General features: G+C 41.5%; 1 protein-coding gene across 4 annotated transcripts in view; it reads right to left on the bottom strand.

Annotated features, from left to right (window-relative positions):
• The window catches only part of spock1 (SPARC (osteonectin), cwcv and kazal like domains proteoglycan 1), a 98,522-nt gene that overhangs the window by 40,740 nt on the left and 33,732 nt on the right, over window positions 1-24,050 (bottom strand). For 3 of the 4 annotated variants that reach the window (XM_086135153.1, XM_086135135.1, XM_086135144.1), the window contains exon 3: window positions 13,515-13,560. In XM_086135153.1, coding sequence (XP_085991279.1) covers window positions 13,515-13,560 — 46 coding nt within the window. Of the gene's footprint in view, window positions 1-13,166; window positions 13,216-13,514; window positions 13,561-24,050 lie in introns of those variants that run through there. The other variant, XM_086135162.1, reaches the window with a different exon arrangement.

The following is a 24,050-nucleotide window of genomic DNA, read 5'->3' on the forward strand; positions in this document are numbered from 1 at the left end:
AATTAGGTATGAGTTCATCAGAAATAGAGTGTAGAACAAGCCATGATAAGTCATTTTTCCAGGCGCACGGTTCACAAAGAGGGGCTAACATGTCTTATCCATTTGCTATGATGGCAGCAGCCAACAACAGATTTCTATTTTGGCGAGTGAGCGACAGACATTGTTTGACAGCGCGCGTTCTGCCGCGTTTGAATGGTAAAAAGAATGGATATCGTACAACAGATTGCAGCAGTTGGTCACAGGTGGCGCAAGCATAGGCAGAACAACCGTATGTTCCTGAAAGCATCTGGTCACCTGCAGAACAATATGTGTACAGCATAACATGATGGCTTTGTGTTTTCATGTTTAATGCAGCACAAAGTATAAGTTGATCCATTACCATTGTAGTTGTCCAAAAATTCACAGTATCATTGTAAAGTACATTGACGGGGGGTGAACCTAAATCGAGGATGACCTACAGCATGATTTTCATTCTAAGTCGCATTATTATTCATAACGATCTCTGCTATTGATGAAAGGTTATATTTAAACAAGATTGCTATATTCTATGTGGTTTGGATATGTAATGCCTTGACCTGCTGTATTGACCAATGTTTGGAGTATATCAGCTGTGCCGTGCTAAAAACAATGTCCTCACTGACCGAAAGAAATGCACATCATAATTTAATATTTGATTTTGGGCAATATGGCCTGCTGTGACCCCCCCCCCCCCCCCCCCCCAACACACACACACATCTTCTTGCAGCGAGGTAGACGTCTGTATCGTAGCATAACATTTACAAAGACCGAACAGGTTAACAATCTAGTACCACCAAATAGGTCACTGAGCTGTTTCTATGGGAACAGAAATATTTTGTGAATGTTGGCAATGATGGTTACGAAGGCATGCCCAAACGTCGAAGGGTTGAGAGATTTTATGTGTCGTATATCAATTTTCAAAACAGAAAGAAGCTTCAAGCCAGAGCATGACAATAGGCTCAATAATAATAACACAAATACACAAATTAATTTTTTCCATTTCTACTTTTACTGGAAAGCAGAACTATTTCTCGAGAGTTGGTGAACAGTCAAAACAAAATATAAGTAAAGTCAGTCTCCCAGTTCAACGGGTAAACGATGACTATTTACTGTATCTATCCATACTTTGTGTCTTATTTACTCATCTGTTATGGTAGAAAATATGATATTTGCGATGCTTTATATGTGGATTCATCAAATAACCTGTGCGAGACTATAAAAAGCTATCACACACTGTAGTTTGAAGAGTAGTTTGTGTGGGACATTCAAAAATCACAGATATCCAATGAAAAAAAAATGTATTAAATGAAAGCAACATAGAGAAAGACTTATTGCGCCAGCATCTCCTCCCTGAGTCGCCACCTTATCGTGGGTTTGTGTATTGCATTGATCTTAGCTGATGTAACCAGACAAAGTACGACACAGACCTCATGATGATTAAAATTAATGGACAAGGTTTTAAACCTTGCCTGAACGCAGGTCACCAGCGTCGCTCTCTAGAGCCAGGCTTGGAAATTGTTCAATGGCGAGCGCCTTCAATCGTCCTTGCTCGTAGGTTGTTCGCACAGTCTTTTTTTTCATTTTTTTTTTTAATGAACTAAATTTTTGTCTCGTCTTCAACGGGCCATAAAAATGAAGGAATTGTGAATTAACCGAGGTTTCAGTCTTGTCTCGTTTAGTTTTTGTCCGGTTGAAAAATGTCCGTCTAGTTTTGATCTAGTTTCTGTTAATGAATTTTACACAAAGTATATCACATGGGCATTGGATTAATGGTATTCGGGCTTTTTGAAGAGGCTGTTTTGTTGTGATCCCATGTACTGCATCTAAAGAGAATTAGAAAGAAAGTTAAGAACAATTAAAAACATTTCATTGACTGAAGGGGGACATAACTGCTTACAATTCAGTACCACCAATAAGTCAACTGATTTCATTCATTTGATTTTACACAGAGATGCATTAATTACCAACTAATTCATCAGGGGACTGGATTTTTCTCCATCAACCTTGTAGCAACTGATTAGTCTCCAAGGGCGACAAGTGATTCATTAGTCAAACTCAGATCAGCAGGCGGTGAATAATACCAGTATCCTTTCAGGTGTATTGACCTGCCGCCAAGTGTTGTGGCCACACTTGGCATTTTAATTTGAATTATATAATTTGACCACACGCGCTCATACATACTCAAACGCAACTGAGTGCAGAGTGATAAACTGAACCTCGAGCGGTGAAAGTGGATGCCTTTCTAAAGACAGCATCGCTGCCATCCAGGGCACAGAAAAACAGCCTTAATATTCAATTTGCTACAGAGCAAAGCAAATCTTGGTTTATTTATTCTGTCGATACCCAATTTTCTGCCATAACTTTGCAGCATGCATGGTAATGTGAAATTTTAGCGTTAGTTCTTAGATACATGCAGATGCAAAGGTGTCTTGTGGTATATTGTGAGATGCTATGAATTTGTCATATTTATTTTTTTGAACACTTTTTTTTTAAAATGGCATTTTGAAGTTCCTCAAAAACTTTCAGGGGAATTGACAGATGAGTGATAGGTGTCGAACAGTATAGAATTCAATCATTGGCATATACAGTACATTATAAAATACAGTGAAATTCCTCTGCCAAGCAGCTAAGACAAGAAGAGCTCTGACGCTGGACGAGAGGGTAAAAGTGATCAAAATGAAAGACGGCGAAAGCAAAATAAAAGTCAAGTCAAGTCAAGTCAACAGTATTTATAGAGCACTTTCAAACAGCCATCGCTGCATACAAAGTGCTGTACATGGAGCAATTTAACATGCACAATAAACAGTAAGACAAATCGGTAATAAAGGCGGTAGAAAGCACCAAACAGTAAAACCAAGAACAAATCTAAGTCATGCTGAGTCGAATGCCAAAGAATACAAGTGAGTTTTGAGGAGGGTTTTGAAGATGGGCAGCGAGGAGGCTTGCCGAATGTTCAGTGGGAGGTCAGTCCAGAGAGAGGGACCAGCAACAGAAAAGGCTCGATCCCCTCTGAGCCTCAGTTTAGTTCTTGGTACTTCTAATAAAGTCTAGTCCGCAGACCTGAGGCGCCGGGCAGGTGTGTAGGGGCGGATGAGCTCAGAGAGGTAAGGTGGCGCGAGATTATTGAGAGATTTGAAAACAAATAAGAGGATCTTGAAAATAACTCTAAAATGAATGGGGAGCCAGTGAAGGGATGCCAGAGTAGGAGTTATGTGCTCCCTCTTACGAGTACCAGTCAAGAGGCGAGCAGCGGCATTCTGGACCAGCTGAAGGCGCTTAATGGAGGACTGGCTGACTCCAAAGTAAAGAGCATTGCAGTAATCGAGCCGGGATGTGACAAAGGCATGAATTACTGTCTCAAAGTGTTCATGTGAGAGGAGAGGTTTTATTTTGGCCAGCTGTCTAAGGTGAAAGAAGCTGGATTTAACAACGGCACCAATTTGCCGATCGAGTTTGAAATCACTGTCCAGTTTAAGGCCCAAGTTTGAGACTGTTGACTTAAGATAAGGAGACAGGGGGCCCAAGTCTACAGGATGGAATGTACAAGGGCCACTGGGACCAAACAATATCACCTCTGTCTTCTTTTCATTGATTCTCAAGAAATTTTGTGCCATCCAGGTTTTGATTTCTTCCAGACAGGATAGGAGTGGCCTTAATGAGAAGGCGTCTTTCTTGCTCAGTGGGACATAGATCTGGCAGTCATCTGCATAGCAGTGGAAGGGAATACCATGTTTCCTTAAGATGGAACCCAATGGGAGCAGATACAGCGAGAACAGCAGAGGCCCCAGAATTGAGCCCTGTGGAACACCACATGACAGGGGAGCAGTGCGTGACTCAGAGCAGCCAAGGCCGACACAGAAGGTTCTGTCAGCTAAATAGGACCTAAACCACTCAAGAGCACTGCCGCCAATGCCCACCAAGTGCTGCAAACGAGTCAGCAGAATACTGTGATCCACTGTATCAAATGCTGCAGTTAAGTCCAATAAAACTAGACACACGTGGTCTCCAGAGTCATTTGCCAGGAGGATGTCATTAGAAACGCGTAACAGGGCTGACTCCGTGCTATGCATCGTCTTGAAACCTGACTGGAAGACCTCCAAGATGTTATGTTCATCCAAGAAAAATTTCAACTGCATGTGCACCACTTTTTCCAGAATTTTGGAAATGAAAGGCAGTTTGGAAATGGGCCTGAAACTTGACAGCACATCTGGATGAAGACCAGGTTTCTTGATCAAGGGTTGGACCACAGCATGTTTAAACTGTTGGGGAAGTACACCAGAAGAGAGGCTGCTGTTGATGATATCCAAGACTGATGCGCCAACACTCGGGAGAACCTCCTGAAAGAAGTGCGGGGGAGCAAGGGGATAAAAGACTTTATCCAAGAAATTAACGTAAGTGAAAGTGAATGCTGACCATAAATTTCGCAATTTCTTTCCCTTTTTTCCTCTTTGTGCACAACTGTACATTGGCTATATAGTACAGTACTGTACAGTATGAAGTGTATTTGGGATTAGGATTGTTTGATTTCAAAAATCATTGATTTAAATCAGATCAGATAAAATCAGATAAAAAATCAATACTTTTATTTTCTGTCAATTATTTTTTTCACGAATGGATAGAAAATTCAAATGTTGCTTTACAACACAACCAAAAAATGTAACTAATTTTTGGGTGGTTTTATTTCTTAGTTTTGTATCACTAAATTTATCAATTACAAAAGTTTGAAATCAAATTATAGACATTGAAACTTCCTAGCATAAATGACTTTTTTAAACCAACAAAGTGGAGTGATTAATATAAAACATTTGTATGGTAATGTTAAACAATATCAAATAGGTGTATGCTCATATTTATGCACTACATACAGTATTGGAATAAAAATAAAGACTACACAGATACGTTGTGTGTGTATGTGTGTGTTTACATCTGAAATAAAATTTGCTACAGTGAAAAAACCCCTGTTGTGATTTTTTTTTGCTGCAAACATGATTTCGTTGTAGAGGAGTTTCACTGTCTATTGTCACTGTTCAGCGGAATCCGTCAAATTGACGACTTTTCAGGAAAGCGCCAACTTCATTCAAGTTGTATTATACCTCAGATTGCTATCATCTACCACTTCACACTCACAGCAACACAACACCACCCAAAAGAAATCTGTGAAATTGCTAATTTAATATGCAAAAAATAAATAAATAAATGATCATTAATTTATTTCTGTGGCATTGATGAAAACAGTATAAACACGGAGCCGGAGGCAGCATTTCATTCTAAAGTCCTCTGTCAGGCTGAGCCACCACCATGCAAAAAGACGCCACAAAAGCAAAGGGCTGTCCCATGTTATCTTCCCGGTATCACAAGAATGTCCCTTTTTTAACTATTTTATATATATATATATATATATATATATATATATATATATATATATATGTATATATATACACACTTCACTCCCTGAAGGAACAATAGCAGACATTGAGGACAGCTACAAGTACCTCGGTATACCACAAGCCAATGGCAACCTTGAACTGGCAACAAGGAAAGCGGCTACGGCCAAATACCTCCAGCGAGTGAGGCAAGTCCTAAGAAGCCAGCTCAATGGCAAGAATAAGACCCAGCTATGCCCTGCCAGTGATCAGATACCCTGCAGGAATAATAAGGTGGCCAAAGGAAGAGATTCAGACCACGGACGTTAAGACCCGAAAGCTCGTAACCATGCACGGAGGGTTCCATCCCAAATCCAGCACCCTGAGACTGTACGCAAGCCGAAAGGAAGGAGGCCGGGGACTAGTGAGTGTGAGAGCCACTGTCCAGGATGAAACATCCAAGCTTCACGAATACATCAAGGAGAAGGCTCCAACGGATGATGTACTCAGAGAATGTCTCAGACAATGGGGAACAGAAGATGAGGCGCTGGAAGAGGGACCATCATGGGAGGACAAGCCCCTACACGGGATGTACCACCGGACCATAACTGAAGTGGCTGATCTCAAGAAGTCCTATCAGTGGCTAGAGAGGGCTGGCCTGAAGAACAGCACAGAGGCACTCATCCTGGCTGCTCAGGAGCAGGCCCTGAGCACCAGAGCCATTGAGGCCCAGATATACCACACCAGACAAGACCCAAGGTGTAGGTTGTGCAAAGAGGCACCTGAGACGATCCAACACATAACTGCAGGGTGTAAGATGCTGGCAGGGAAAGCCTACATGGAACACCATAACCAGGTGGCTGGCATAGTCTACTGAAACATCAGTACGGAGTATGGACTGGAAACCCCAAGGTCAAAATGGGAAACACCTACGAAGGTGGTGGAGAATGACAGAGCGAAGATCCTGTGGGACTTCCAGATCCAGACTGACAAGATGGTAATGGCGAACCAACCAGATATCGTGATCATAGATAAAGGGCAGAGGAAAGCCGTTGTAGTGGATGTAGCGGTCCCAAGTGATGGAAACATCAGAAAGAAGGAACACGAGAAACTCGAGAAATACCAAGGGCTCAGAGAGGAGCTGGAGAGAGCCTGGAAGGTAAAGGTGACAAGTCGTGCCTGTGGTGGTCGGAGCACTCGGGGCAGTGACCCCCAAATTAGATGAGTGGTTGCAACAGATCCCGGGAACAACATCGGACACCTCGGTGCAGAAATGTGCAGTGCTGGGAACAGCAAGGATACTGCGTAGAACCCTCAAGCTTCCTGGCCTCTGGTAGAGGACCCGAGCTGAATGAGGGACGGACACCACCCGAGGGGGGGTGAGACGAGGAAGTTATATATATATAAATGTATATAAAACATTTGAGGAGTGTGATCTCCCAGTTGTTCGTGTGATTCCCCTCTCTCTCCGGTCCTTCTTCTTTAAAAGAGGGACCACCACCCTGTCGCTGGGCCATCCCCGATGTCCCTGCAGTGTTGTGGAGGCATGTCAACCACAATAGCCCGACAGCATGTGGCGAATCTCAACCACCCTTGAAGCCCTGCCACGAGGAGCTTTTTAACTGCCTCAGAAAAGCATGTTGGGGTAAGTGAGTCGTATTTTCCCCACCGACTCACACTGTCCTGAGTCGAGGTCGACAGTAGGTATGGGAAAATACCCGGTTTGACAATTTACTGTGGTTCTAAAAAGTCAAGGTTATAATACCTGCTAATACTGTGTGTCACCAGTAATGAGCTTGTGTTTTCATTTTTTGATTCCAAGCAGCTCACCCAATGATGGGCTGCGTGCAGAGTTGAGTAAATGAGCTGCCCCTCTGAAGTTAATTGCCTCCAATTAACTTTTTTTCTCCTCTGAAAGTAGTTGAGGGTGGACAAAGGGAGCATGTGGGAGGAGGAAGGTTAGATGAAAGAGAGACAGAAGGGGTTTTCACACGGCACACATTTGCTCCGGTGCTGCACCGATGTATTTTGTTGCAATATATTTTACACCGGAGCAAATTTTGTGGAGCGGTCACGCGTACAAAGCCGCTGAGCGTGTTATCCTTTCACCCCCCCCCCCCCCCCCCCGCAAACGAGCATTTGCTCCGGAGCAAATTGTAGCGTTCACACGTACCATTTTACATCGGCACTGCCCCGCAAATGAGCATTTTCTCCGGAGCAAATTTTTAAATCACCTCCCTGAGGTGTGTTAAATTTACTCCGGAGTAAGCTGTTTTCAGGGGCTACACCGGTATAACTTCGCACGTGTGACCGCTCTACTGGGGTAGTGATACGTTGATTATGCTCGCAATGAAGAACGCTTATGCCTGCAATGATAAATTGATTATGCTTGCAAAGAAGAACGCTTATGCCTGCAATCATTAATTGAAGAACGCTTATGCTTTTAATAAAGATATAATGCTTCTTAATCATTATATATATTAATCACAATGTACTCACATTTATAATCCTTTTTATCCAATATATACTCACATTTATACTCAAGAATGCTTAGTGCACTGTGTGGAAGTTTAGGGACGCAACCACCTTTCCGAGGACGTGGTTGGGAAGAGATAAGTGTTAAGACTAAACAGTGAGCAAGGTTGGACAGTGAATGGAGCCATCAACACCAGCTGCAACGTAATGTTTTTGTAACAATTGCACACATGTACGTAATTTACACTCACATACACACACATAGTCAAACAAGTTCAGTGTGTGTTCAACACCCCCCACCGTTTAGGTTGGACACACCTATGTCGTAGATTTCCCAATAAATGAGGAGGTGAAGGGTGACGGTTAGGGTGACGTGCCGAGAACTGAAACCGAACGCTTCTCCTCGTTTCCTCCTGGTACCAGATTTGAGTCTCCTGTCTCCTCCTTGTGTTTTATTCCTGAGTGTCAAATTGGACAAACCTGACAGGTAGCACCGGCGCAGCACCGGAGCAAATGTTGCCGTGTGAACACCCCTGGAGTTATACATGTGCCTTTGCACTGTCCTTTACAAAAAAAAAGTGTACATGTCGGTGCCAGTAGTCCTGCTCTCAAAATAGCTCATCATGGATGGGACACTGTGCTGAAAATAGATTTTCTTGAATTTACTAAAAAAAAATTCAGTGATTGTACAAAATAAAAACATCTGGATCTGGATACATTTTTTTGTCTTAATGTATCTGGACCGAGATTTTATTTTGTTCAACCACGTGATGAAATTAAACGGCGTAATATCAACACACCATTTTTTTTTGTGTGACTTGCGAAGAATTAAAACATATGAATGTTGATATGTATTTATTTTTAATTTATTAATTTAATCATGACACAGCACACATTTCTTATTGTACCAAATGCTTCAAAAAAAAAGGACATTCAAAGCTGTAATTTTGAAACTGTGATACCATGATATTTTTGCTCAAAGCTATAATACCTATCATCAGAATGTAATATCGGCCCATGCCTAGTCAGCCACACCCTATCTCCACAGTGTTATTGGTACACTAGTTCCCCCCACTCCTGACCTGTCGATTTTACTCAAAGTCGTTTTGCATGACCTCACAAAATTCCTCCCGTGCCCGAATTGTTGCGCTCGCAACAACTAAAGCTGCGTTGTGCTTGGCCAGCCATTACTGGACCTCCGCAGGCCAGATCACCCAAGTGATCCACGAAATGCAGACGTAAATCGTCTGCGGCAGCCTAGAGTGTCCTGGTGCAAAGTATACGTGCGTGGACACCTTTATGATTGAACATGTTCATTATGGACAATCCGTGACGAAAACAGAAGTCCAATAAAGAGAGCATCACTCACTTTCTGATTTCAGGGTGGTGGTGGTGGGCATTCCTCCCAATCAGACCCTTCCAGGTCTCACTGTCATTGCCCATGTGAGCATTGAAGTCGGGACCTGCCCCCTCCCACCCAAAGGCAGAAGGTGGCTTCCCTCTCGTCAGCTGGCGTGAATCCCAAAGTACTGGCGCTAAGCCAGGTGGCAATAAGTAGGCCCACACCTGCTCTGCGTCTATCACAGAGGGCAATTACAGAGTGGAAGACAGTCCAACATGTCTCAAGAAGACTGGTACTAGAGCCCAAGGTGTGTGAGAAGGCAAATCCGAATAAATCTCATCGGAACGTCTCTGCCTCGCACACCAGCTCGGGCTCCTTCCTTGAAACAGAGGTGACATTCGACATCCTCAGAGCCAGCTACAGTAGCCATTTGCCGCCACCCTGCTCTCAATGCATCCAAGCCTTTTGGCCCCCTCAGAGATGGTGAGCCCATGACAAGGTAGACCCATCTTGTCTTTTCGGGCTGTGCTCGGCAAGGCCCCATGTCGTGCCAGCCTGGCCACCATATGTGCGCCTTTGAGCCCCTCCTCCATGCCTGGCTCCAGACAGTTGACCCACATCTAGGTAAAGGTAAAATGAATCCATTATTTTTATTCATCATAAGGGGTCTCTTGGACATTCTTATTCTGGTCCCTCACATTGGACCTGTTAGGTGACTCTGCCAGGGGCATGAAGCCCCAGACAACGTAGCTTCTGGGATCAGTACAACACACAAATCCCTCCACCACGATAAGGTGAGTGCCCATGGAGGGCAACCTCATTTTTCATCTGACAAAACATTGGCATTTGAAGAGATGTGTGTAAATTTTATACTCACTGTAGATTGTGAAAAATATTCTGTTGTAATTTCAGCTTCTCGGCATCCAAACATAGCAAATGCCTTGATTTACTGACTTATTTACACACTATTTACCAATATTTTTGACAAGTTTGGCTCTGTTGAGCACAAGGAAGTCAATATTTTTCAAATTGTGTCTTGTATCACAAATACTTTCAGCGGCTGTGAGTTGGCAGGGGAAACTGTCCCCGGCTGGGTGAAAATTAACTTCATGAGAAGCGATGCAGGCCCAGAAGTGTACCAATTGTTCCCAAATTGTCAGATTGATTTCCTTTATTCTTTTGCCGCTTAATAGTTTTCCTGTCCATTATTCTCCAGAGGACTGTGTGCATCAGAGTAACTGCATGGTGGAATTGTGAGTGTGCCAGTAACAGAACGCTCATACTAGCTCTGCAGCAAGGGAGGCATTGTAGTGCTGCAGGAGAATGGAAAAATCAAACAAGATTGAGGAGCATTTCTTTTGGCACAGAATTTTGCTTTATCCTCCCAACAAAAACCTACTTTATATTTCTAATCCCATAAAATTAAATTGTAGTTGTCACATGGACAAAACATCACAAGCCACCAAGAAATAGTTTGCCCCTTGTAAAACTGTTTTGTTGCAGACCAAACAACATCCACGTTTTTGATGGTTCACTAGATGTCGGCTCCTCACAGGTACTAAAATACTCGATGGTGAAAGTTTTAAAAGAGATGTTGTCATTTTGCATCGATGCATGTACAGTACATACACTAGATATTTTATTAATCATACCTTTTTGAAGGCATAGTAACAATTTAACATTCAAAAAAATAATAAATAAAGGGGGTTGCAGTGTTAAAATTATTCACAGGATTTCTATGTAGCCTAACTTCATTATTCCCTCACCCCTGAGTCGCTGACAAAACCCATGTTCGTTATATCTCCTTCATAACGTAAGTAGCAAACTAAAAATAAGAATACATACACATTTTATTGGAGGCAATGTTACGTGAATGCTCATCATTTGTTATTCATAGTTGCCAAGAAGAGGAGACCATGGTTGTTTACAGGATGGATATTCTGCCATAGTTTCGGCAAAGCTCCTGAGCCCAAGGGGTGTGTGCCCGAAAGGGCACGGATAATGATTGACACACTGTCGGTCACGCCTTCGGTCACCGATTGGTTGTTTTTCCTTCGGCTAGGTGTTTTTTTTGGGGGGTTAAATCAAGTTCGAGGCACGGGATGGGGCAGGAGTATGTCATTTGTAATTTTAAAATGTATGTTTTTTTACATCGCAAACTCCCACTTTTAAACTCTTAAATATCATTTGTACACCATCTTTCAAGAGCGCCCAAAAATTATTTGAAATAAAATAAATAAATAAAAATAACTCAATCATATAGCAGGGGTTGTGATTCTCATAAAAACAATGTATGATTCATAGTAAACTAAATTACAATAAAGATTATGCTGGACAGGTTGTTGGAGCCTGGCCTCGAGAATTTGGTGAAACTGGTTTTGAACTAATAACTGCACCTCATGTCAATCTGAAAAAAATAATTATGTCATAGAAACTGAATTCTGCAATGAGACACATTCAGCATGTTATTTTGGTATATCACTTGACAATTGTGACATGAGTTTCAGAAGTCTTGGTTTGTGATTAAATTCTTAGTCCCTGGTTATGAGAATGAAATTTCATTTATATATTTTGTTTCTCTGACAAGCCTCTGTAATTCCCCAAATGACAGTGATTTAATAACATTCTTATTTGACACCATATTTGAAGGAAGCTGGCCTGAGTAAATATGAACGTCATACTCTTATTGTAGTGAATATGCATACCTATAAATGTCTTTAATGCTGCTCCAAGAGGTGCAATCAAATCAGACTCATCATTTGTGGGTGTGTCAGAAAGAATGAGCCAATGTTGAAAATAAGTGAGTTTAGTCAAGAGTTACTCGAGGTCTAAGAGCATTAAACACTTAAGTGTGCTTGATGTAGCAGACTTGAGTGTGTTGCAAAAACGGACTCCATTTTGGGTGGAGGCACGCACAAGCATACGCGCGCCCACACTTTGAGCTTCTTAATTGCATAATCTAAACTCCACAAGCGTGATATGACATCTGATGCTAAACAGACATTAGGTACTGATGACCAAGTCACGACAAAGCTTCAAGAGCTTTGAAGGCAGTGTGGAATAGCAGGGCTGAGTATACAGTTGTACAGGGAAAAAAAAAAAAAGAATTCAGCCATGGTCAACACAAATCAACAACAGTCGATGTCCATTTGTTGACTATCAAAGACCTGCTTCTGTTCCAAACTAATAGACAAACACCATTTCTTGATCATCGAAGCGTACCAAATTTGTACTCTATTCAGGGAAATAACACGATACGCTACAGTTTGGATGGTATGCTAAAGCACAATGTATGCTTTTCATGGCAATGACATACTTTTGCCTATATTATAACATGAAAATTTAAGAACCAGTCTTAACTCATTCACTCCCAAAGATGTTTTTAAATGTCTTTTCAGACTTGGTCCAGAATTGGCTGGTACTGATGGTACATCCTGAAACAATGCCTTATGGATTCCAGCAATAACATGATCAGATGCAGTTTAACCACTTGGTTACAAACAGTACACAAACTTAAATAAAGCCAAAATGTATATATTTTTTAAAGACTTGATTTTAAATATTGATGGGCATTTGTGTCAAATGTGTTGTGGAAAGGTGAGCTGCAGATAATAAATGAAAGGCTTAAATGTTTCTTTTCGTATTAAGTGTGTACAACATGCTGTTAAAGCCTAAAAATCCATCTTGCCATGCCATTCTATTGTGTGCAGACTATTACACAGTAGTACAGCATATGCTCTGTCGGTGTTGTGTGTTAAGCTGCAAAATACCCGTATCCCTGTGGCTTTTTAAAATTTGAGAGCGTATACTAAAATCCAAAATGGTGTGACAAATCTACAGTTGTTTGAATACATTGTGTCTGTCCTCAGTGTTCCACTGTGTGCCCTATCCCTCTGTTCTGTTTTCGGTTGCCTTTCCCTGAATTCAGTGTGGGCTGGGCGTCTCCCCAATCATTGCAACTGTCTCACCAACATGCCTGCCAGTCTTCCCCTCGTCAGCCATACTCTCCTCTGCAGCAGAAGGGCCCGACTGAAGAGCCACTCGTAGCCAGTTTGTCAGCTACCTTCCCTGGCATACGCTTTGCTGCCCAGCTGTCGCGCTCAGCTCTGCAGTACATCTTGGTTTGGTTTCTCTGACTGCCTGTGGTTGCAGCCCCTTTGACCTGTCACTCTGCCTGAACAATAAACCAGTACTGAGGTCATTGTGTCTGCCTGCGGGTCCTGTGCTTGTCTTAAGCTAAGCTTAACAATAGTATGTGTCGACAAATATAGTTAGTCATGCTTGAATTCCATATTACGCTGATATGAAAGACTCACGTTGGTCTAGAGACCTGGCAGGTGCCCAGCTTTTGAAGTAGTCATCCTGAATGGAAACACAAGATGAAAATTTATGTTAGAACACACTGTTGGACTTCACATTACTTGGCTTCAACTCCCATTTTAATGCATTAGAAACAAATGGACTCAATTGGAAATTTTTAAAATAGGAAAGATCATACTTTTTAGGAGCCACACGTGACAAGAGTAGTTAACAAGTGTAGTTATTATTTTATAACTCCAATAAATGTCAACACAACTAAGATGATACTTTCTTGCTACTATAACATGAAAATAAAAAAACACATTCAATTCCCATAACAAAGAACCTGGCCAACAATTAGGGGTGGGTAAAAATAATGATTCATCAGTGCACTGTAATACTTCTCGCAATCCAGTATTGATTCAATAACTTCCCATTCCAATTCAACATTGATTGAGCAAATGCCCTGAATCGATTTGCCTCCTGCCCAGTAAAGGGTCCCCCTTTGTATGTGATTCGCATTGTCTGGATGACAGCAGTGTTCAACCATAAAACAACATGGGGACAAAAGCAAGCAGTAGCAAGCTGAAGTGAGCCCCTTCTACTTTAGAGTTTAAAAGTAAATTCGGGTCATTTTGAAAATTTGTCGCTAAACTGCCACCGAGCTCTGTGTGGGCACTTGGGTCTTTGCCCGCATTCATTTGTCGGGACATTCAACCATATAGTTTCATGAAAAAGCCAGGGTTGTGGAAGATGGTACAGATACTAGAACCACGAACATGAAAACAGATGTCACAAGTAGCTGCCCCGAAGCTGGACAGAAAGATGAAGACAGAGGTTTTCGAGTTGTCGAAGTTAGTCAACAGACATAGTGCTGCTTACATGTGACAGATGGACATCCACAACGACTGACTGACTCTAAAATTCTCCCCAGGTGTGATTATGAGCACGAGAGCTTGTTTGTCTATGTGTGCCCTGCGATCGGCTGGCAACCATAACCCAACCACAGCCACTATTAGACTGCACCTTACAATGCAGTCAGTGCACCCTATATATGAAAACAGTTTTAAAATAGGCCATTCATTGAAGGTGCACCTTATACACCATTGCGCCTTATAGTGCGGACAATACGGTATATGTTTTCATTAAATTTTTTCATCCATCAATTTTCCGATCTGCTTTCTCCTCACAAGGGTCGCGGGGGGTGCTGGAGCCTATCCCAGCCGTCTTCGGGCAGTAGGCGCGGGACACCCTGAACTGATTGCCAGCCAATTGCAGGGCACACAAAGGCAAACAACCATCCACACTCACATTCACACTTAGGGACAATTTTGAGTGTTCCATCAACCTGCCAGGCATGTTTTTGGAATGTGGGAGGAAAACGGAGTACCCAGAGAAAACCCACACAGGCACGGGGAGAACAGGCAAATTCCACATAGGAAGGCCGAAACCGGAATTGAACCCTGCACCTCTGCACTGGGGCGGCCCGGTAGTCCAGTGGTTTGCACGTCGGCTTCACAGTGCAGAGGTACCGGGTTCAATTCCAGCTCCGGCCTCCCTGTGTGGAGTTTGCATGTTCTCCCCGGGCCTGTGTGGGTTTTCTCCGGGTGCTCCGGTTTCCTCCCACATTCCAAAAACATGCATGGCAGGCTGATTGGACGCTCTAAATTGTCCCTAGGTGTGAGTGTGGGCGTGAATGGTTGTTCGTCTCTGTGTGCCCTGCGATTGGCTGGCAACTGATTCAGGGTGTCCCCGCCTACTGCCCGAAGACGGCTGGGATAGGCTCCAGCACCCCCCGCGACCCTAGTGAGGATCAAGCGGTTCGGAAAATGGATGGACCTCTGCACTGTGAGGCCGTCGCGCTTGTTTTACATCCACCACTCACAATTACAAATTAATTATTCATACCTATAGAATAGGATATCTTTTAATTAGAGTTTACACTAAGGCCTTCAACCTTGAGTCAAAAATTCAAGGTTTTTTTCAAAATATTTTCACACAAAATAGTCCAGTATTAACCGGGTTCCATTGCCTAAAAAAATAGCCATTCATCCATTTTCAGAAGCGCTTATTTGGGGTTCAAATGAGCCGTAAACTACATAAAGTGAGGTTTGTTTCACATTACTTTTGCACCTGTATTTTTTTTCTGAAAGCTACCATGCAGTCTGTGAACATTTTTTTTTCTTTCCAAAGTAGTCCACTGTTGTACCAGTGGCAGAAGCCATGTGGGGATGCTAGTTTCATTTAAATCATTTTTAGTGGCGTTAAGGGTTTTACTTTACAAAGTAAAACACCGCTACTTGCAGAGGTAGACACTGGCCAGAGAAACATTAAAGTCTGTGAAGCTGCAATAAAATAATTGTTGGAGATGTGTTGGAAAGTTGGAAACTTCTTAATTGTAAAGTCCATATATTTTATAGCATGGTGGTGGAGCGATGTTTTTCTAACTCCGAGAAAGTATTACCTTTCTGCTCCACAAATTCACCACCTTTTTTGGATGAGGGAAACCAAATGAGCCGCGCTTCAACACCCTTTCAAATGTTGCCTGACCTCACGAACGCAGTTGGTGAGTAAATCGCATCATGTCCCAAAAATGTTATGATCCAAACCACTAATGTAAGGCATAGCAAAATTAACGTTCCCTCTATTAAGCGCGAACATGGGAATTCACTCGATTAAGGAAATTATGTGTCCGACCGATAGCTAACGATCCTTCATAATAATGCTAAATGTTGATGGACATCATCCTTGGAACTGAACTATTTCTCTAATGGTTGAGGCTGAATCTGTTTTGCACTCAAATGAACAACACCTCTGCAGCTCGACAGCCAGCCTTATTGTAAGAGCCGGAATAATACCGGAGGGCCTGCTGAGTTTCGACAGGCCTCAGAATTATGACATTACAAAGATAATGGACCAACTTACCTCTGCCTCCTTTAAATGATTGCAGAGTCGATGGGAGAGAGAAAAGAAAAAGAGAGGTCAGTGATAATGGCAGAGGTTTTGATGTCCATTTCAGATAGGTACCCATTCTGGGTATTGCATTTGACGAGAGATTCATTGAACATGAATCAGAAAGGTGGGGGAATAGCAAGAGGGAGCAGACTGAGACACACTTGCACTCACAGCCCTATTTTACGTGGCATGCAATTTGAACTGCAATCGGAGAGGCTCAGAGAGGGGAGCGGCACAAAGACAAAGAAAAGAGGAGAGAAATATGGCCAGGAAGACAGACATCGTGCTTTGTACGATGCTGATGGTTATTCCTCCATATCAATGTGAGTCATTGGTTTCGATAATTATTCTTGGGACTTATATCTGCACATCAACGTGACTGTATTCAAATTCATCATCTTGTTTAAAGCCAGTACCACAAAATGTGTGTCAAGTACAGGATATTTAACATCGGTGAGGTTAGTAAATGCAACAAAATTGTGTTAAATAAATTCTAATTAATGATGGTTAGTAAATTCAACCTAACAATCATTGGTGAATTAAATCTAACAATGTCAAGTAAATGCAACATGATGACATTTAATAATTTCAATGTAATTATTTTTCCTACATTTATTATAACGATTAATAAATCCAATGGAATAATGTTGAGTGAACTCAAGATAATAGCACCAAGTAAGTTAAACACAACTACGAGATGTAGTAGTAAATTAAAATTATTAGCTGAAATTTAGTCATCTAATACAGTATTCTACAAATTCAAATGAAACAGTTTTCTGGGACCCGTGGATGTTGTCTTATTAATTAAATGTATTGTATTTCTTTTAGTCAGAGAGAAACATTTGATGTATTGGCAAAAAAACGCCACAGGTTTTGGCAACCTTCCTTCCATATCATAGGGCCGCACATCCACAAAAACGCCATCACAAAAAAGTGGCCGCCACAACTACGATCCCTACACGATTTTCAAACACATCTCACTGCTAGTGTGCCAAGACGAGCGGAAATAAAACCGAGATTGTTTGAGTTAATGACCTGGAATAGTTGAAAACATGTCTAATTTTTGCAGACAGTTTGTATTTTGCCTCACATTAACCTCATGGCTATATGATGCTTAGCATGATGGACAGGTGCCATTCCGGTTATCAAAGCATTCCACATTTCTGACATGTATGTTAACTACATCCCAACAATGCATGTCACAATCTCCCTAATTTCTGTGTGCTGCTTTTTTTTTTGCACAACCGAACACTGATATGAAACTATGATCAGATAACATGGAATAAATAGGTTGCTTTTTTTTAATCAATTCTCATCAAATTAAGTTTGTGAGGACATTGCATCATAAGGAAAAAGAGTCCAAATGTTGTTTTCTTCTTCCTCTTCTGTCTTTACTGCAGAAGTTGCAGGTTATCTTCAAATATTCAGTCTCAACGATGGCCTTTCCTTTCCCATAACCCTTATTAATATTTCAATGTGCCCATCGAAAAAAACATGAAATGGCCATCTCACTCGCCGTGACACATCCTCAATGTCAATCCTTGAACATGAATACAAGGGGATAAAACTACCCTTTTATTATACGATTCTTTGATGGCGGTGCTGCTGGAATTTGAAAGCAAAGCTCCCAATAAAGGAGCTCATTTTGACGAATGTTCATTTTAAGTTTCACTTAATTCATATGATGATTTTGTTAAACGCTTAAATGGGACGATTTATGCATCTCCATGTTTCAATTAAAATTTGATTTAAAATGCAATGCAGCATCTGTTGTCTGAATTAGGACTCGATTATAAAATGACAAAGCTGATTTTACTTGGGCAGTCCCCAACACTGCAATTATGACTTATTGTCTGCATGGTTAAGTCAATGACCTTTTGTAACAGTGTGATATTCCTTTTAGATATTCAAGTGAGAAATTATGTGAGCACTTTTTGTAATATTTTTTACTAAGCCCAATTGACAAAGTCTGACAGAGGTGGTGGACATTCCGTCAGTAGTGATGCCAGTTTTGCAATCCAAGCTGTCTTCTGGCAGTAGGTAGGGTACACCCTCAACTGGTTGCCAGCCAATTGCAGTATGGTAGTCATGATGGTTGACAAATGGGAATAACTCCTTCACCCAAGTTCCTTATAAATGTACTTTGCACACATCAATCTCCTGCATTAGCTCCAGAGAAATTAACGGAAATGAGAGGAGTCGCGTCCATTCGCTGAGAAGCAAGTCAGCTGTGTTCACACCCACAACGGTGCAAACACTCATTTCAAACTGCACGCATTGACGAAAAATATCAAAAGAAAGTAAACGGCACTCATGTGCACAGTTAGGCCAGGTACGCACATAAGTAATTTTCTATTTTTCAAAGATATTTTTTATCTGTGGCAGACCAAAAAAAGTAGGCATTTAACAGTTTTGGTCATGTTGTGTGTGGAGTGCTGAGATAATCTCAACACAGCTTCACACACATAAAGATTCTCTTAAACCATCGGTCAAGAATCCAGTCCTCCAAGGAGCAGCTCTTGCATGATAACACAGGACTTCACAAACACAAAGACGACCAGGCTTTTCCGGGTATGGCCCGATAGGTACGGAGTGTTTCTGGAGAAGATGCGTTGTCAGATGATATAAAATACTTGCTTTGGAAAATATTTTCAGCCCACATTTATACTAAAAAACAACATTGGGTAGGCTGCCTACCTACAGAGAACATAAGTTGACAGCCCTCTTCATTGTTTCACTGATAACTTTGCATTCCGTCGCAATCTTTGCATTCTTTTGCAAAAGTCTCAACAACTGGGTCATCGCAGCACAAGCGGAACACTGGATGATGGAGTTTCCTCAAAAATCTTAATCCTCAATAGTCTGATGTGTAGATTGAAACAGTTCAGACGGGTACATGAAAAACAAGATTATCCTTCGATAATTTATTCTTACACCAGATGCACCTCCAGCTCCAAGAACCTCTTTTTTTTTTTTTCCTTGTTTAATGTTACCTTGACTATATCAGGTTGGTCTCTTTTTCAAAAGACACCTGGCCAAGACTGGACTAGACCACACTGTTGACCAATAAGGCGAAAACTCTCCTTTACTTCTTCTGAAAACTGATTTGACCACCACCTCCCATCATGTTCTCTACCAGGTCAACACTGCAAACTACACAGCCTCCTGCCGAAAGACTCTGCAACGCATAGCGATTGCAGCAAGCAAGATCGCTGGTGCCCTCCCTCATAGACATTTTCAACATCCGCATCGCCAACAGCTTTTCTGGCGATGCCAACCACCCGTCACACTCCCACTTCAGGAAGAAGGTACAAAGCCTCCAGCCCTATTCCACAACAAACAGCTTCATAAATCAGTCTGTCGGGATGCTGAACTCTTTCCCCTACCTCCCCCTACTTCCCTGTTACGAGACTGAAACCCATCCACTTGCACAAAAAAAAAAAGGACTACATTACATCTGTACATTTATAATCTGCTGTTTTGGACAAAGTGAAAAAGCAAAGGCATGACTGCATTATCTGTTGCAGCTGGGCATCGCTGTAATATTGCCCATGCATAGCCTAAACTGAGTACCAAAATTTGGTGCGAGAGAAATGTCAATTCTCTGTATGCTCTGTACATATTCCGAATTGACAATCGAGACCTTTGAATCTTGAATTTGAGTCGCAAAGTAAGCTATCACGCAAAATCCCGCAAAATTTAAATGCAATGTATGAGAAGCAGTTGTTTTTAAACGTAGTAAGATGTATAGTGTGCTCTTCAAATCATCTCATGTGCAACAGCTTTTTACAAGTCAAATGAAAGCCTGTTAGAGGTGACATGATTCAAACGGTTTATAAGATCATGCCACACATAATCATGAGTTTTAATAAAGAGAGTTTAATGTGGAAACTCATTAATTGTCAGATTACTTTGCTCAGCCATTATATAGTGTGACTTTGAAGCCCCGACATGGAATTATCATTATTTCTGGTACTCAAACTCATAGCATGAGGTTATGAGGGGTATTCATAAAGTTTTTAGCAAAGATTGGAGTCTGAGTCCAACCTTTCAATACATAAATTCCCCGTTACTCTGGAAGCAACTGTCTCAAGTACAAAAGTGTTTGCGATGCAAGCATTCTCAAGGACATTTTAACATGGTGTAGTCTTTTGTAAATATACTGCAGTACCTATCATTGTACAGTAACAAACCCATAATGAAAACAAAATAAACATCCAACAACACTGCATCTCTGCTTATCTTTAGGACAGTAATATCATGTTGACGGGCCATCACTTGATAATAGCATATCTTGAATGATAAATGGGCTGTCACTTGTATAGTGCTTTTCTACCTCGGGTACTCAAAGCATTTTACACTGTTACCTCATTCATCTATTGGTGACGCAGCACCAGTATCAACTCGGGGTTCAGTATCTTGCTCAAAAGACACTTCGACTTGGCTGCAAAGGCCACGGATCAAACCACCAATTGCCAGGTTAGGAAACGGCCACTCGGTCTGGCTCAATGGTAGACTAAGCCACTCGGACTGGCTACAAAATCATGGGCGGAGAAACATTTTATGGAAAATGTACTTTTTAATAGCTTGTATAAATAGCTACTTCTCTGGACCGAAATTCAACATATTCACATTCAAGATATTAATATCGAAAATCAAGATGTCAGTCATGTGGATTTTCCATTCTCACACTGCTTGTACAGCTCAGGCCAACCAACTACATGCCTGCCTTCGAGTTGGACGCTAATCGATAGCTTCAGCCAGCTAGTGACGATCATCTGAGAGAGAGAGAGAGAGAGAGAGAGAGAGAGAGAGAGAGAGAGAGAGAGAGAGAAATGCAGACACAAAGCTACATGCGAAACAGCCATTTCCGTGTCATGAGCGGGGTGGACATAGCTGTGTACCTTGCCGGTTCATTCATTTAAATGGGAGTGAGTTTCTCCTTTCAGTATATCCACACTTTTCTCATGATTATTGCCCATGTTCTTCTGTGGTAGCATAAAGCTATGTATCATTAAAGCACAATTGCAGTACAATGTGAATTCTTTGCTGACCTCATTAATCTTGATGACTCTCAGTAAGTTTCTACATGCTTTTGGGTTGATATTTTACTTTTTATTGAAAAAATATTAATATGAATCTTACTGAACCCATGGTCGGGCTGGGAAAAAAAAGTCAACCAACTCGGTTGTGTTGACTACAAAAATTGATTGACCCAAAACTTTATTTTTATTTATTCATTTATTTACTTATTGGGATGCGGGGAACCAATGTTCCGTGTTTCTGCATGGACATTTATTGTCCCGAACAGCCTGACGTGTATAGCACTCTTCTGGTAACAGGAATCAATTCTGGGATTATAGGTCCTTTGTTTTTATTAAAAAGTCAAATTTAGAGTTTGATGAGATTACTGCAAAGCGGCACCGGGGTCACTTGGAGACGGGGGCTCAGGGGAACACAGGAACTTGCACGCGTCTACAAGTCAGCCTGGCCTGCCAGCACTGCACTATGATTGGTAGGGTCGGATGCTGTGTTATATGGGAGAAGGTGGTGGTGGCGTGGCGTTTTTATTCCCCGATTAATCAATGGAATAATTGATAGTTGATTTCAAAAATGTGTTTGTGATAGCCCTAACCCTGTTATCATATCGAAATATCAGGCATGAATATCGATATAAGAAATCTTGTCCATAGCGCCCAGCCTTATTTGTACCAGAGTTGAGACGATATGTGCAAATAGTAAATGCTGTCACAGTGGGTCAGGGGTGTTAACTTTTAAGATCATCACGAAGGATTGTATATGCATCACAACAGCCGCTGTTGTCATGCGCCTAAGGTTTGATTCTCGGATGGCAGCTCACTATATTGGCGTGTGAAAAAAAAAAGTGGCTTATGGCCAGAGGCTGCTGGCTGTTCCCAGAATTCTGAGGTCAATCTGTAATTGCCACCGGTGTTATCAATTGAAAGAACAACCACTGCATTGCAAGAGATTAACTTGACAGACTAAGGACATGCTGTCTGCTATCCTTGCTTGTAGGGGGGAAAAAAAACATTTGTGTTTTAGCTAGTGGAGTGTGACGAGTGTCCTTGATTTTCATATCTGCGGGGTGAGCTCTTTCAGCAAGTATGTAGCCCTTAAGACAGAGGATGATAAATGGGCTGCTGCTCCCGGTGCCACTGTTAACAGTCCCAATTCTTGCAATGCTGCTATAACCTCCACTTTGTGTGAAAAATAAAACTGTATGAAGTGGTCTCCTTTCACTGCTTGTAAAGAAGATTCCTTTTCGCTAGCTCTTCTGCTTCTGGTAGGTGATGCAACATCAAAATAAATGTGGATTAAATAAATTGTTAAAACACACCCGTTTTGGTGGTGTTGTGCCAACATGATCATTTATTGAATTTAAGGACTCCGCTGATGGATGATTGTACATTGTTCTTTTACAATTTGCTTTTTGGGTCATTTTTCAGAGCTGCAAATATTTTTTTTTCTTTTTCTGTGTGTGTGTTTTAAAGCCCAAGTGATTAATCGGGCCGATTTACCAATAAATCAGCATTGATCAATATGCACTCGATGTATTACCTTGTGGCGCGGATATTCTGTCGCTCTGCTCCCGTGTGTCTGTGCCCAGCCCCAAACTCACACAGACAAAAAGTTCTGCACGCTTCCCACCCACTCAAACCCATTCAGAGGACAGCAACAAGACGAGAAGAACAGCATTATTTAAAAATAAATCATGCTAAGCTGTGACTTTGTAAACAATATAACACTACACTTTAGTGTCCCATGACAGTAACATCCTCACAGAAACATGCTGCTCGAGCACGTCAAGCAGAGCATTCCATTTTTTTTTTCTAGAAGTTTTGGAGCCAGTTACAGCAATGTAATGTTACGTTAGCTGCAAATTGGTGAATAAACAAATAATAGTAAGCCAAAAAAATGTGAGTATTGCATGTATATTTTTCCTTGTTTTAGACCAGTGGTGTCAAACACATGGCCCGCGGGCCGGAACGGCCCCCCAAGGAGGTTCGGTCAGGCCCGCAGGATCATTTAAAATGAAAAAATGCATAAAAGACAGACCTTTTAATAAGGTGCGATTCATGGAGTATCCTCTAGGGGACACACTGTTTTGATAAGAGTAGAAGATAACATTGTTTTAATCAAAGAAGAAGACAACAGCACCCTTAGTCTGTCACAGAGACAGACCCAACACACCAGACGCTAACAAGACATGTGATTACATTATTCTTTACACATTTAATAGCACTCTCCTTAGTTTCTAAGGTGTAGGCAAGGATTAAATTTAGATTTTATATGCACACGTGTAATGGTATAAATCTCGTTTAATCTTAAAATGCATTACTATATTTTTCAATACCAATTACCTGTTAAAGTTCTGTGCCTTGGTACAATCAGTGGGATCAGTTGCAATGCATATATGTTTATAATAAAAGTAAATTGCACATTTGTCTCAGGAAATCTAAGGTGCTTCATGAAATGTTTTGTAAAAGATATGTTCATTAAATGTCAACATTTTCCTAATATTCTTGTGCTTCTTTAGACCAAAACAAAGGAAAGACATATTATTTTGGTTATTTATA

The sequence above is a fragment of the Hippocampus guttulatus genome, chromosome 2 (assembly GCF_054856545.1).
Source record: "Hippocampus guttulatus isolate MCC_2025c chromosome 2, RoL_Hgut_1.0, whole genome shotgun sequence".
Lineage (NCBI taxonomy): Eukaryota > Metazoa > Chordata > Actinopteri > Syngnathiformes > Syngnathidae > Hippocampus > Hippocampus guttulatus.